Consider the following 13,495-nt stretch of genomic DNA (forward strand, 5'->3'; position numbering starts at 1 on the left):
TCCTTCTTTCCTTGCCCCCTGATTCTGGTTTCACACCCTGGGACCATCTCCTCTCTTTGTCTCTCCCCCTCCAGGTGAAGCAGAGATGGAGGCAACTTCAGCCACTGGAGTCAGCCTCAGCGAGCACTGCAGCCGGCCCCGGGGGAGGGGGGGTGTTTGCAGACACAGGAAGGGAGCAGGGGGTGCTGGGAAGAAGGCGGCAGGAGAACAAAGCTCAGAGACCCAACATGGGGAAATTCCAGGGGGCGGGGCTCTGACACATCCCAGGTGCGGGCAGCTCCTGGGGGCGGGGCTCTGGCTCAGCTCGGGGGCAGGGCAGCTCCTCGGGGCGGGGCTCCAGCACAGCAGGGGCGGGCAGCTCCTGGGGGCGGGGCTCCAGCACAGAGCGGGGCGGGCAGCTCCTGGGGGCGGGGCTCTGGCACAGCCCATGGGCAGGGCAGCTCCTGGGGGCGGGGCTCTGGCACATTGTGACGCGGAGCCCGGGCTGAACAGCTGCTTCCTGGTTCTCCACGTGCTGCCAGCAGCGCTGGAGCTGCCCGAGCCGGAGCGGAGCCGCTGTTCTCAGCTGCAGCCAGGATCTGCCCCCGGCCCCGCTGGGATCCAGGTGGGGACAGAGACTGGGGCCCGGGGGTTCCCCTTGGTGTGGCTGGCGGGGGCGGGAGGGGAGAAGCCGGAGCTGCAGGCGGGGGAAGGGCGGTGGGACATTGTGACCCGGAGCCCCCGGGGAATGAGAGGCGCTGGGGGGCAGGAAAGTGACTCTGCCCCAGGGAGCCTGGGAGAAGCCTTGAAGGCGCCTCGGCCCCAGTGGAGCTGCAGGAGGATCCGCCCGCCCGCCCCGCTGGGATGGGGGGGCCGGGGCCCGGCCGTCGTGTGGGGGGGAAGGGGCGGACCCCTGGCCAGGCGGGGGGGGCGGTGTATTAAATCCCTCCCCATAGCAATGTGCTACTCCCGGGCACTGCGCATGCCCAGTAACAGCCGCTGAAGCCGCTGCCCTTCCCCCTGCCCGACCCAGCCGTAACGTTCCGCCGGGCGCTGGGGGCGGGATGGAGCGGGGCGGAGGAAGTAACAGGGAGCGTGGGAGGGGCGGCGCAGAGCAGGAAATTGATGGGCGGGGGGGTCAGGCAGCTGGAGGCAGGGTTCGTGGGGGGCTAAGGGCACAATCCGGGCTGGGGGGAGGAGAGCAGGAGTTGAGCTCAGGGGGAGGCGCTGGCAGAGCCCCCCCCTTTTGGTGTGAGGGGCGGAGGTGTCGAGGGGGGAGGAGAAGCCGGAGTTGCAGGGGGGGAGGTCACTGGGGTGGGGGGGTAGATCTGTCTCTGTGCAGCCAGGACATTCCCGGGGTGGGAGGGAGGTGAGTTAACTGGATCCTGTCCCTGTTTTTTGCCACTTCCTCCCACACACACATTCTCTCAAGATTTCCCCTTTTCTCTCTCATTATCACACGTGGCTATAAAATCCAGGGAGATTCTCCTCCCCCCCCCCAATGATCAGCTCTCTAATTGCCTCTGATTTTCCCTTTTCTCTCCATACTTCTCAAATGCTCAATTTAAAATCTCTCCGATGGGGGGTGGATTTTCCCACCCATTTTATCTGCAGCGATTTGTCCTTGTTTGGGTGGGAATTGTTGCCCTGGGTCATTCCCCAGAACATAGGCTCCCACTGGAGTGGGATGGGATGAGGTTCCCGTTCTCTGCCAGGGCAGGGAAGGGAAGGGAGGAGCACATCCCCCATGGAGACTGCCCAGACCCCATTTCCCAATTCCCCTGCGGCCCCCTTCCATTGTCCAGGGAGCCTCCAGCTCCCCCCCCGCCCTTAAATCAGCTCCTCAAAGGGCATCTGAGCTGCTCACGTGAATGGTTGCCCGTGGCCGGGGGGGGGACCATCACATTCTGTTTATGTATTGGACAGGCATATAAAAAAATCCAGTCCAACAGTCCCCCTTTTCCACTAGTTATTTAATAGCAACATCAAATCCCCTCCGCTTTGGTGGTTTTCTCTCATGTTATCAAATGTTGTTTGTGACAGGGTTCTCTCTGCGTGTGTCAAAGACTTGATATAAAATACCCCAAACATTTGCCCCACTTCTCTCTAGTTTTTTTATTTCTAATTGAATATGATGGTTTGTTTCCCAAATGTGCTAAGATGCAGCCGCCTCTGGGGTGGATCCATGGTGGCCATTATTTGCTAGTGACAGCCCGTGGATCTTTCTTGCCCTCCAGGCCTTCCATTCTCCTGTTAAAGAAGCACTCCCCCAGGCTCCTCTGCCTGTGTGACTGGCCAGCAGGAGTGGTGTTAACTTTCTAGCCACTTCTCACACTCTGTGAGGTAACACTTGCAGGGCCAGGGAAGGTGTCTGTGTGGGGAGATTGCAGCTGAAGGGCATTGTGGTAGGGGGAGGCCTCTGGGTGGCTGGGCAGGGGGTACCCTAGTAAGGTTGGTGGGTTGTGGAGGTTTGGGGTTTTTCGGGGGTGGTGGTTCTGATGTGCCATCCCTGAGGCCTATGGGTCCTGGAGGTGGGTATCGCTGGGGCCTGGTGGCTGCAGAACAGTGGGGGTGGTGTCTCTTGGGGAGGCGGGACAGAGGGTTAGAGGAGGCCTGGTTCTGTGCCAGGGGCTCTGTCTGTGCTTCCCCCGCTGGTTCCTGGTTTTGTTGCCATGCCCAGTGCACAGAGCTGGGGGAGGGGATCCCCTGGCACTAGGTGAGGGCATGCCAGGAGAAGCATGTAGTGATGGTCGCACTGTAAAGCATCAGGGGGTCACCTGGGCAGAGGAGGGGGTCCCAGGCAAATGTCAGGGTAGATCGTTTCTGGAGGGTGGGGAATTCCTAGGCAGGCAGTGAGGGACTGAGTTCCCAGTGGGGGGGGGGGTCCCTTGAGGGGGTCCTGGCTGCTGGGGGCTCTTGTGGGGGGAACCCTTTGGGATTCCCAACCTGGCAATCATGGTGTGGTGGAGGTTCTCTGGCGGTGTGGGCTGTTGAGGGGTATCTGGGGTCCCTGGCCAGGGACTCTGGGGCTGCGTCCAGGGAATATCTGATGGGATCCTGGCTGGGGGTGTTCTGGGGCCCCTGGCTGGGGGGTCATGGGCTCTGGGTACTAGGGGGTGTCTGGGGGCGCTGCTAACCATGATCCTTCTCTTCTGGTCACTTTACCAGAGTCCTGGCTCATAGTCACCAGGTCACCAAGTCCATTCCCCAGTCACGTGCCCTGTCACTGTGATAAATTTCTGTCACTAGCAAACACTGTTAGTGTGAATTCACAGAATTTACTTTTCTCCTCTTTTGAAAACTGCAGGAACTTTCGGTTCCGTTTGGAAAATTTTTGCCCCCAGTCCTTGTCCTAGATCTGCGGGGTGAGGGAGGTGGAAGGGAGTCAGCAATGCACACACGATGGTCTTTTCCACAGCGTTCTGAACTCATTCTTTCTGAAATCCGGTGTCATTGAGACCGTTGTTAATCCAGAGTTCACTGTATGGAAAGACAAGGAGTGATTCCAGATGGACAGTGGGTCAAATGAGATCAGCCATTCTCCCTGTGAGGAGGGGCTCCCATTAGCTGCTCTCCCCAGAGAGCTAAAGGAGGGAAGCTGCTCATACACTCCGTCCCTCTCTGCTCAGGATATTGGGGTTCAGCTTCCTGGGTCAGATGCTGCAGCCTCACATTGTTGATCTGGGAGACCAGGCTTGGCAGCTGCTGCTCCCCCAGTGGGGCTCTGTGCTGGGAAGTGACCTTAATTAAAGCTTCTTCTCTGCCCGGCCCAGGGGATGACTTTCTGCAGCTGGTCCTAGCCCCCTAGGGCAGTCCTGGGCCCTGTTACTACTAAATTCTGAGCCAGAGTCTCCAGGTAACTGAAAGACCTCAGGGAATGTCCTAGGGTCTGGCAAGAAAGTGACTCTGCACAAACAACACCACCTCTTTTCTCCTCCCATTAGCGGTTGCCAGGAGGAAATCCAGCCATGGGAGAGCAAAGCCCCCAGGAATGGGACTGTCCCAGCCAGAGGGGCAGGGAGAGAGGACAGGGGAAGGAGAGGACTGAAAGGGGCAGTGGGAGAAATGAATGTGGGGAGAGATTTCCAGCTCTCTAGTCCACCCAGACACATGTATTGCTGCATCCTGGGGCAAAACCACTTTCCAGTGAACAAAACAAGGATCAGACAGAGCAAAAGCCAGTTCCTGACTCCATATTCCCCCTGCTGGGGTGTGGCTGCCGTGGGGTCAGTGTCTGAGGGAATCCCCCACAGTGACTCCTTGGTTCTGCTCTTTTCTAGCCTTGTGTTCAGAGAAGGGGTGAGGGGAGAGAGAAGGGAGGTTAAAAATGTGTCTGTGGACTTAGCCTGGCAGGAGGGGCCAGGTCTAAATTGTAATAAACAGATTGAGCATTTCCCAGCATGACAGAATCTAGGGTGTCTGTCTGCAGGGAAAGGGCCAAGGGGGTATTGTGATGTGAAATTAACTAAACCGGTTCTGAAACGCCCACAACTGCCCTTCTCCCCAGACAGGCTGCAGAATGTTTTGCTCCAGCTCATCCCAGCCTGGCGTGGGACAGGGAAGAGAAATGGCTGCAGTGGAGTCAGTCCAGGTAGAGATTATCGGGGGGTTGCTGGTGGGTTCCTGCTGGAGGAAAGGGAGAGCAAATACACCAGAGGTGGGAAGGTTTGCAGAGTCTGGTTTGGAGGTTGGAGCGGGGCAGGAAATTCACAGCGTGGGGAAAGGAGGAGGCCAGGGTGTGGCAGACCTGCTGGGAGTTATTTACTAAGTGGCCTAGATTCTAGGAACAGACCCAGGAGGTTTGGAGGTGGAAATGCCCTAATTTGTGAAGAGAGAAAATAACCCACCTACATGGAGCTAGTCAAACTGACCAGACTCCTAGTGCTGGAGCCTGACCTCATTAACCATCAGCTGCTGTGAGATATAAAGGGGACACCCATGAGTCAGGCTTATTGGAGCTGCCTCTCCCTTCATATCCCCACTCCTCACAATGAGGAGGGTGTTGGGCATCCTACCAGCGAGCTCTCCCTGGACCCTGCTAGGGGCTCCATCTCCTGTATCAGTCAGTGGCTAGTAGGGGGGTGATGGATATGCTGGGAGAGATAAGGGGCTCTCTCTTCATCCCCTCACCCTGGCATTTGCTGGATACTCTGAGCCAGGTCGAGGTGGGACTCTCCTGACTATGATCCACCCAGAGCTTCCATTTGATTCACTCTTCTCTGCCACAAATAGTGGGGCTGTGAGTGGGGCAGCAAGTCCTTAGTGTTGGACTCTTACTCTTTCAGGGGCTGGTGACCTTCAAGGAGATGGCTATGTATTTCACCAGGGAAGAGTGGGCTCTGCTGGACCCCACTCAGAGAGCCCTCTACTGGGATGTCATGCAGGAGAACTATGAGACTGTGACCTCGCTGGGTAAGGGTTCCTGTCCCTTCTGTTCTTGGAAGGGGAAATGAAGAGTGAAGGTTCACGCCACCCCCACAATGCCATCTGTACCCTGTCCTGTTTCAGCATCACCCCAATAGGCCAGTGACACACATAATACCAGAGACCCTCCTCTGCTGCAGAACACTTTGGGAACAGAGCACAGGAGCCGTATTGCACAGTGTCAAATATCTCCTGTTTGCTCAAGTGAAACTGGGGGTTAGGTCTGGCATAACTGTCCCATACCCCTAATCATTTTTGTTGCCCTTTTCTGAACCTTTTCCAATTCCAATATTATCTATTTTTGAGATGGGGTGACATGTGCATGCAGTATTCAAGATGTGGGTGTATCATGGATTTATTTGCTGTTTTTACAAATATGATCTATGAGATATTCTGTCATATCTATCACTTTCTTAATTATTTCCTACATTGTTCACTTTTTTTCACTGCTGCTGCACATTGAGTGGATGTTTTCAGAGAACTATCCACAGTGACTCCAAGATCACTCTCTTGAGTGGAAACAACTAATTTAGACCCCATCATTTTGTATGTATAGTTGGGATAGTGCAGCCCATTGGAAAACACAATGTGCTATCCTGTCATCTAGTACTGCTGAGATCCTGGATTCAGTAATATCCCTGCCCTTCCTGTTCCCTTTCTCCACCGAACCCCGCCAGCCCATGCTTCCTGTTCCCAGCTTCCCCAGGATTCTCGCACTGTCTCTGAACCTCTCTGTCAGCAAGAAGCAGTGCCAGGGACACTTGCCCTCTGTCTGGAGTCTTCGATTTCTGGGACATGGATTTACTTTCTCTGTGTTGTAAGAGGCTCTGTCATAATGAGTGTCTGTGATGTTACCCAGAGTACAATCTGGACTGTTAAATAGCTGTACCTCAGTCCTCCAGCATGGGGGTGCCTTTTCCACTGTTTTCCCGCGAGAACAGCCCCTCTTGGCCAATTAACACACAGTCTCCAGCATGTAACTCACTCCCAGCTACACAGTATTGAGTGCTGCTAGACAGCCACTCATGAATTACACCTCAGGAGAAAACCAGCAAATTCTCAAGTGCCCAACTTTCCCCCAGAAATGTGCATCTTGCACTGTCCAGCACGCTACTGAACGACCCAAGCTCATATGAAGTCTGTCATTTCATCAGCGGAAAATGACATGCACCAGCTTGTTATCCCAAACAGAGTTTCCAACACACTTCAATCCACACATACTGGTTAGATGAACAATAAACCAAGCTTGTTAACTACCAACAACTAAAACTAGGCCCAGTCCATGAAAGGGGCACTCCCAGGAGAGACTGTATAAAGGCTGGAACATGAAACACCTTTGTAAACCTGAGACAGCTGCCTTGGGGACAATGACAGGGAGAATCCCCCAAAGTGACTCCTTTGTTTCTGCTCTTCTCTGGCCTCCGATTGTTCCTTCCAACGTGGAGTACTTTGCACTTGTCTCTACTGAATTTGATCCTATTTACTTCAGATCATTTCTCCCGTTTGTCCAGATCATTTTGAATTTTAATCCAATCCTCCAAAGCACTTACAACCCCTCCCAGCTTGGTGTTGTCCGCAAACTTGATACGTGTAAGAGAGAGACTGTTACTGGGAGGGTTTCCCCATGTGTCAGAGGGTTACACCCTGGTGGGAGGGGGCTAGGCCTGTACTGGAATAAGGTCACTCTGTGCTTCACAGTGTGCTAGAACCTAGAATGTGCATTAGCAGGGGAAAAGCTGGGGGGAATCGGCTTGTGGAATGGACAAAAGCCTAGTCTGAATTCTCACACCTTGCCCTTTTCACCCCGGCAGGCCAGAGAATAACATCCATGTTTCGCTGCAGATCATCTCGTCCTCCCAGGGGCAAGGAAATGGCTGCAATGGAGCTGGCTCAGGTAAGAGATTATCAGGGTGGCGGGCTCTGCTTGGAGGTTGAGGAGCAGTAAATGCATAAGAGGGTGGGAATTGCTAGAGGTGGTGGGAAGCAGGAAATATCTCGGGTGGAGAAAGGGAGGGGACAGCATGTGACAAACCTGCTGAGACTTGTGTAGTGTAGGGCGTGATGGGTTGTCACCCCCAGGAGGCAGTTTGTGGAGCTTCTGGGAACTGCTGTGTCCTCTAACCCTCACGCTGGGCTGGCCCTTCTCACACTGCTTTGCTGGAGATTTCGCCAGCCTCTCCAGGGCCTGTTATCACCCAACACAACAGCAGGTGGCGCCATGCAGCCAACTAAGCTACCTGAGTGCGTTACCTAAGCCACTCAAGGACAGATAGAAGACAAGAGCCAATTTCCCACTCCCCAACCTTGCACACTTGCTGTAGTATAAATCCAGAATGATACCATCTTATAGTGCACAGGGATCTCTATAATACAAGCTCATTAATGTAGTTCCCCTTCCCCTCGATATGGGACAGATGTGCACAACAAGCTGAGATTTTCCCCAGACACTTCACTCAAAATACGCTGGTTAAGATAAAGCATCAAACAAGTTTATTAACTGCAGAAAGATAGATTAAGTGATTATAAGTGATAACAAACAGATCAAAGCAGATTATTTAGCAAATAACCAAAACTCAGACTAAGCCTAACATACTAGATGGATAGAATTTGAATTAGCAATTTCTCACCCTGACTGATGTACAAGCAGTCCCCCAAGTTTCCATACACAAGCTAGAAATCTCTTGATCCTGGGAGCAGCACTTCCCCCACATCCGTTTTTGTTTCTCAGGTGTTTCCAGAAGTTCTCTTGTGTGGAGAATGAGGCCAAGAGATGATGTCACACCCCACCTTATGTAGCTTTTCCATATGGTGGGAACCTTTTGTTCCAAACTCAGTTCCTAGTCCAGTTTGTGGAAAAATACAGGTACTAAAATGGAGTTTAGTGTCATGTGGTCTGGTCACAGGCCCTGCTGAGTCATAGTAGCCATGACTCATAGGCTGGCTGAAACATTCACAGGAAGGCTAAGCTCTTCCACAGTCCATTGTCTTTGTTGAGCCATCAGCACTGTCTGGCTTCTTCATTGTTGTACCTGAAAGGCTCATTGTGGGTGTTACCCAGAGTAAGCACATTTGAAATACAGATACAGAGTCAATATCCATAACTTCAGATACGAACATGATATGTGCACACAAATAGGATAATCATATTCAGCAAATCAGAACTTTTCCAGTGACACCACACATGATGCATCTTCTACAAAATAGATCATAATTATGTCCTAATCATATTATAATCATACCACTATGATGAATATGGGGGTGTAGTGTCAGATAGGTCCTAATTTCAAGGCACAGGAGTTGGGAATGGAACTTCCCCTCTTTGTGGAACAGGAAATAACCCTCCAGCCAGGGCTGGGACAACTTCCCAGACTCTCAGCGATGGAGCCTGAATCTACTGACATTTCATTAATTACCACCAACCCCAATCTTTGTGGCAACTGTAAACTTTATCAGTGATGATTTTGTACTCTCTTCTAAGTCATGGATAAGAATGTTAAATAGCACAGGGCCAAGAAACCAATCCCTGCAGGAACCTGCTAGAAAGAAATCCACTCGATCATGGTTCCCCATTTACTATCAGAGTTTTTAATCTATTTAATGTATGCCGTGTTTATTTTGTATCATTCTAGTTTTTTTTAGTAAAAATATTGTGCTAATCAAGTCATGTCCCTTACGGAAGTTTAGGTATATTACATCAATACTATTAGCTGCAACCAAACTTTTGATCTCATCCAATAAGGATATCCCGTTAGTTTGATAGGCTCTATTTTCTCTAAACCTTTGTTAATGGGCACTACAATTCTGACCTTCTAACTTCTATTCTTTATGATTGACTTCCCCTTTCTTCCATATATTTTATTTGGAGAGTGCTTGGATTCCTACCAGGAGCCACTATCAGGGTCCAGAGACAGCCCCATCTCCTATATTAAGCTCTGGCTAGTAGCTATGTGATAAATGTGAAGACCCTGCTTCTGTCTGTCAGATGGGAGACACAAAGGTTCTCTCTTTCTACCCTCTGATGCCTCCTGGCTGCTGTAAGCAAGGTGGGGTGGGACTCTGTTAACATGTGCCTCCCGGAGCTTCCATTTCCCTGGTGCTGCTGTTCCGTGAATAGTGGGGTTGTGAGTGGGTCAGCAGGTACTGAGTATTGGACTCCTGCTCTTTCAGGGGCCGGTGACCTTCGAGGAGGTGGCTGTGTATTTCTCCAGGGAAGAGGGGACTCTGCTGGACCCCACTCAGAGAGCCCTCTACAGAGATGTCATGCAGGGGAACTATGAGACGATGGTCTTGCTGGGTAAGGATTCCTGTCCCTTCTGTTCTTGGAAGGGGAAATGAAGAGTGAAGGTTCATGCCACCCCCCACAATGCCATCTGTACCCTGTCCTGTTTCAGCATCACCCCAATAGGCCAGTAACATACATACTACTAGAGACCCTCCTCTGCTGCAGAACACTTTGGGAACAGAGCACAGGAGCAGCATCACACAATGTCAAATATCTCCTCTTTACTCAAGTAAAACTGGGGTTAGGTCCAGCATAATGAACAGAAGCTTCCTACCCCCAGCCTTCTCTCAAACCCTGAGCCTTCTCTACCCAAACCAGAATGTGCTTGGGGTGTAACAAGCAGGCGGCTGGAGTCAGAGCTGCCAGTCCAGGGTTACTTATCATACAGACACTCAGTGCGTCCTTGAACGCTGGCTGGGAGTATCCAGACAGGGGAGCTCCAGCAGCAGAACACTGAATCTCACCCAGGATTACAGATGACACAAACTCCTCGCCGATCTGGATTGCACCCCAGCATGTGAAAATGGCCTAGGTTGGTAGTGACATTTCTTGAGACATGGAGAGTCTTGCTCCCATATCACCAGGTGTAATAAAAATAACAGGAAAGGCCAAATATGGAAAACTGATTGTTCAGCTTGCTTTTTGACCTGCATCATATTTTGCAATATATTCCAAATAAGGAAATTAACGTGCAACGTATGTGTCATTGTTTGTGGTTTTAAGCTGTAAAAGGCTTGTGTGATTTTTAGCTCAGGAACAGTATTCCAATAGCTGTCGCCCCCTGCGTGCTTGTAACCAAGAAAAGAGCCTCAGGCTGAGCTGATTCAAATATTAATCCTGTGGTCGTTTTCCACAACAGCCTCAATAGGTCCCTGTGATGGAATGTAAGGCTACATCTAGACTACCCACCGTATCGGCGGGTTAAAATCGATTGCTCGGGGATCGATATATGGCGTCTCATCTAGACGCCATATATCGATCCCCGAGCGCGCTTATATCGATTCCGGAACAACACCAACCCCAACGGAGTTGCTGATTTGACAGGGGGAGCCGCGGACATCGATCCCGCGCGGTGAGGATGGGTGAGTAATCCGATCTTAGATATTCGACTTCAGTTACGTTATTCACGTAGCTGAATTTGCGTATCTAAGATCGATTTCCCCCCGTAGTGTAGACCAGCCCTTAATGTCTTCACACCTTCCCCCTGCAGGAGAATGGCTGTTTGACCAGCTGTTTGCCTTGCTGTCTCTGAGGAACTGGTCTGTGGGTGTTCCCCAGAACTGTAACTTTTTCAGTAATATCATACTGTAAAATCTCACAATTTTACATACAGTGTTACTACACATTTTAACAGGAGGATAATATTCAGTAGGTTATGTGTTTTCTAATGATACCTCACAAGCCATACTGGGTACAAAATTGATCATAATTTTCTAGAAGAGTGAACACAGGGGTACAGATTGACACAGTGTCTGTGTGTGTGTTCCCAGCAGATATGTGGGTATTTCAATCCCTCATAAGCACAATGTTTGGCATCTTCAAGGACCTGGGGAACTGGTCCTGGGAATTCACTAGTTTAGCAAGTGTGAGACTGCATGAAATTGTGAGACACTTTGGTATTAATAATAAAATAATATAATCTGATAAAATTGCAATGAATCATGCTAGGTATGCCATGTAAAGTGTCAGTGAAAATGTTATGATTTGCCAAGTATGATAATTTTGTTTCTATGTTTCTATCACCTTTGTATTGTGAGTTACAGATATGTAAGGTATATCTGTATTTCCAGACTTGTGCAGTTTTTCTGGGTGACACCCCCAGACATATTGGCATCAACATTGCCTAGCATGTTTGATGGCCCATTGAGGGTCATCAGCTGTACAATGAACCTATGGACCAAGGGGATACACCTATTGAGTCAGCAAGACATGCCGGGGTTTGCCTGTGTAATGAAACCTCCAAAGCTTTTCCATGCCATGTGCTGTGAAGCTTGTGTTTGGGACACAGGAAGTACAAGCCACATGGCAAAAGGAATATAAAGCGCAGCTGCATCATCTCCATCTTGTCTTCAATCCCCCTTCCTACCTCTGGAGCAACTTCTCTACAAACTGAACCCTGGAACAAAGGACTGAATGACCCATCCAAGCTGTGGATGCGTTCCAGACAGACTTTCAAGCCAGCAACTCACCAATACTGCTAAGAACCTGATATATCCATTTTGGAATGTATCTGACTGCTTTTCCATTTAAATTCTTTCTGTCTTTCTTTCTTTAAACCTTTAGTTTAGATGCTAAAGAATTGTCTGGAAGGATGGAATTTAACTTCATTCTTTCATTTGTTCTTTCTTCTAAACATTTAGTTTAATTGCTAAAGGATTGGCTGGCAGCATGGTATTTTGGATGAGATCCAAACCTGGGTAATGTGGCTAACCTTCTACCCACCCACTTCCTGGATCCAATTAGGATCACTCTCCTGCTGCCCTCTGGCCATGCTGTATCACAGTGAGCAGAGTTTTTAAATAACCTCTCACTGTACGGGACCTAGTTGCTGATTAGGAGTCAGAGAACTGTCATGCAATAAAGGGGGCCGTGTGATTTCTTTTTTCAGAGTCTCGTTAACCAGTGTGTGGGATCAGAAGCACAGTTTGTGACTGGTCAGTGAGTTTAACTTCAGTGTTAACCACCAGTATGGGGAGCATCTGCTCTCCCTTTTTCAGCCTGCTCTGACCTTGGCATTTTCAGTGAGGACTGCCCCAGGCACACTAGGTCACACTAAGCACTGAAGATAAATTAACAGAATGTTTTTGATGATCAAGTTGTATGAAATCAACTGAACTCCTTTGTTTTCTTTCATCTGAGCGGAGTTTCTGGTTTTCCAACGTGATATGATCTCCCAGCTGGAACAAGGGGAAGAGCCATGGGTCCCAGAGCTCCAGGGTTCAGAGGAAAGAGAGATCCTGAGATCTCCCCGCACAGATGAGGAAACATTAAACCAACTCAGAATCTGTAAGTGCCTGAAGGAAACATCTAGGATGCCCTACAAAGCTCTTGGGAAGTCTCTCAGTTCATTATTGTCCATAGCAGGGGTCGCATCCGCAGGGTAAATATAGCTCAAGGCTTCCTATAGATGCTAGCAGACACCGGGCAGTAGCTTTCTCCCTTCCCCCTGTGAAGTTGGATGGGATGTGAAGGCTGAATTGATCCCCTCCTCTCTCCTGTTGGGGGGAGCTGAGTTCCTGATTTTTATTTGTCCTCTCTCCAGCACTTGTTTTGGTTTGGCCTTCCCCTTTCCATCCCTGTTTGAGGTTTCTGTCTCTATCACAGCAGGTGATGCAATGACGTGTGAGGTTCAGCACAGACCAGAAAAAGAGCAGGGAAACCAGCCAGGGGAGAAAATGGATAAATTTATTTCCTGTCAGGGAACTCAGAAGGGCCTTAAGGAAACCAGAATACAGCAGGAAATCTGCAGGGAAAAGCAAAAAAAATACATGTGCTGAGTGTGGGAAAAACTTCACTTACAGATCAGGCCTTTCTCAACATCAGAGAATCCACACAGGGGAGAGGCCCTGTGAATGCAATGAGTGCGGGAAAACTTTCAGTCGCAGCTCGCACCTTATTGGGCATCAGAGAATCCACACAGGGAAGAGATCCTATCATAGAATCCTAGATTATAAGGGTTGGAAAGGACCTCAAGAGATCATCTAGTCCAACCCCCTGCTCAAAGCAGGACCAATTCCCAAATGGTTCCCTCAAGGATTGAACTTACAACCCTGGGTTTAGTAGGCCAATGCTCAAACCACTGAGCTATCC

The 13,495-nt window shown here is 50.3% G+C and overlaps 1 protein-coding gene across 1 annotated transcript; it reads left to right on the forward strand.

Annotated features, from left to right (window-relative positions):
* Nucleotides 1-592: 592 nt before the first annotated feature.
* Nucleotides 593-10,766, forward strand: LOC127042599 (zinc finger protein 560-like). The gene is made up of 6 exons (XM_050935927.1): nucleotides 593-604; nucleotides 4,487-4,570; nucleotides 5,265-5,391; nucleotides 7,215-7,297; nucleotides 9,571-9,697; nucleotides 10,545-10,766. Exons 2-6 carry the CDS (start codon nucleotides 4,499-4,501, stop codon nucleotides 10,571-10,573), a joined length of 438 nt encoding a protein of 145 aa, XP_050791884.1. The 5' UTR covers nucleotides 593-604; nucleotides 4,487-4,498; the 3' UTR covers nucleotides 10,574-10,766.
* Nucleotides 10,767-13,495: the final 2,729 nt, after the last annotated feature.

The sequence above is a fragment of the Gopherus flavomarginatus genome, unplaced genomic scaffold, assembly GCF_025201925.1.
Source record: "Gopherus flavomarginatus isolate rGopFla2 unplaced genomic scaffold, rGopFla2.mat.asm mat_scaffold_67_arrow_ctg1, whole genome shotgun sequence".
In the NCBI taxonomy this organism is placed as follows: Eukaryota; Metazoa; Chordata; order Testudines; family Testudinidae; genus Gopherus; species Gopherus flavomarginatus.

Bases quoted from the DNA above. Each gene is read 5' to 3' on its own strand.
- LOC127042599 (XM_050935927.1), top strand. From the start codon at position 4,499: ATGTTTTGCTCCAGCTCATCCCAGCCTGGCGTGGGACAGGGAAGAGAA. The intron at 4,571-5,264 runs GTAGAGATTATC...TTACTCTTTCAG, and splicing joins CTGCAGTGGAGTCAGTCCAG to GGGCTGGTGACCTTCAAGGA. The intron at 5,392-7,214 runs GTAAGGGTTCCT...TCACCCCGGCAG, and splicing joins TGAGACTGTGACCTCGCTGG to GCCAGAGAATAACATCCATG.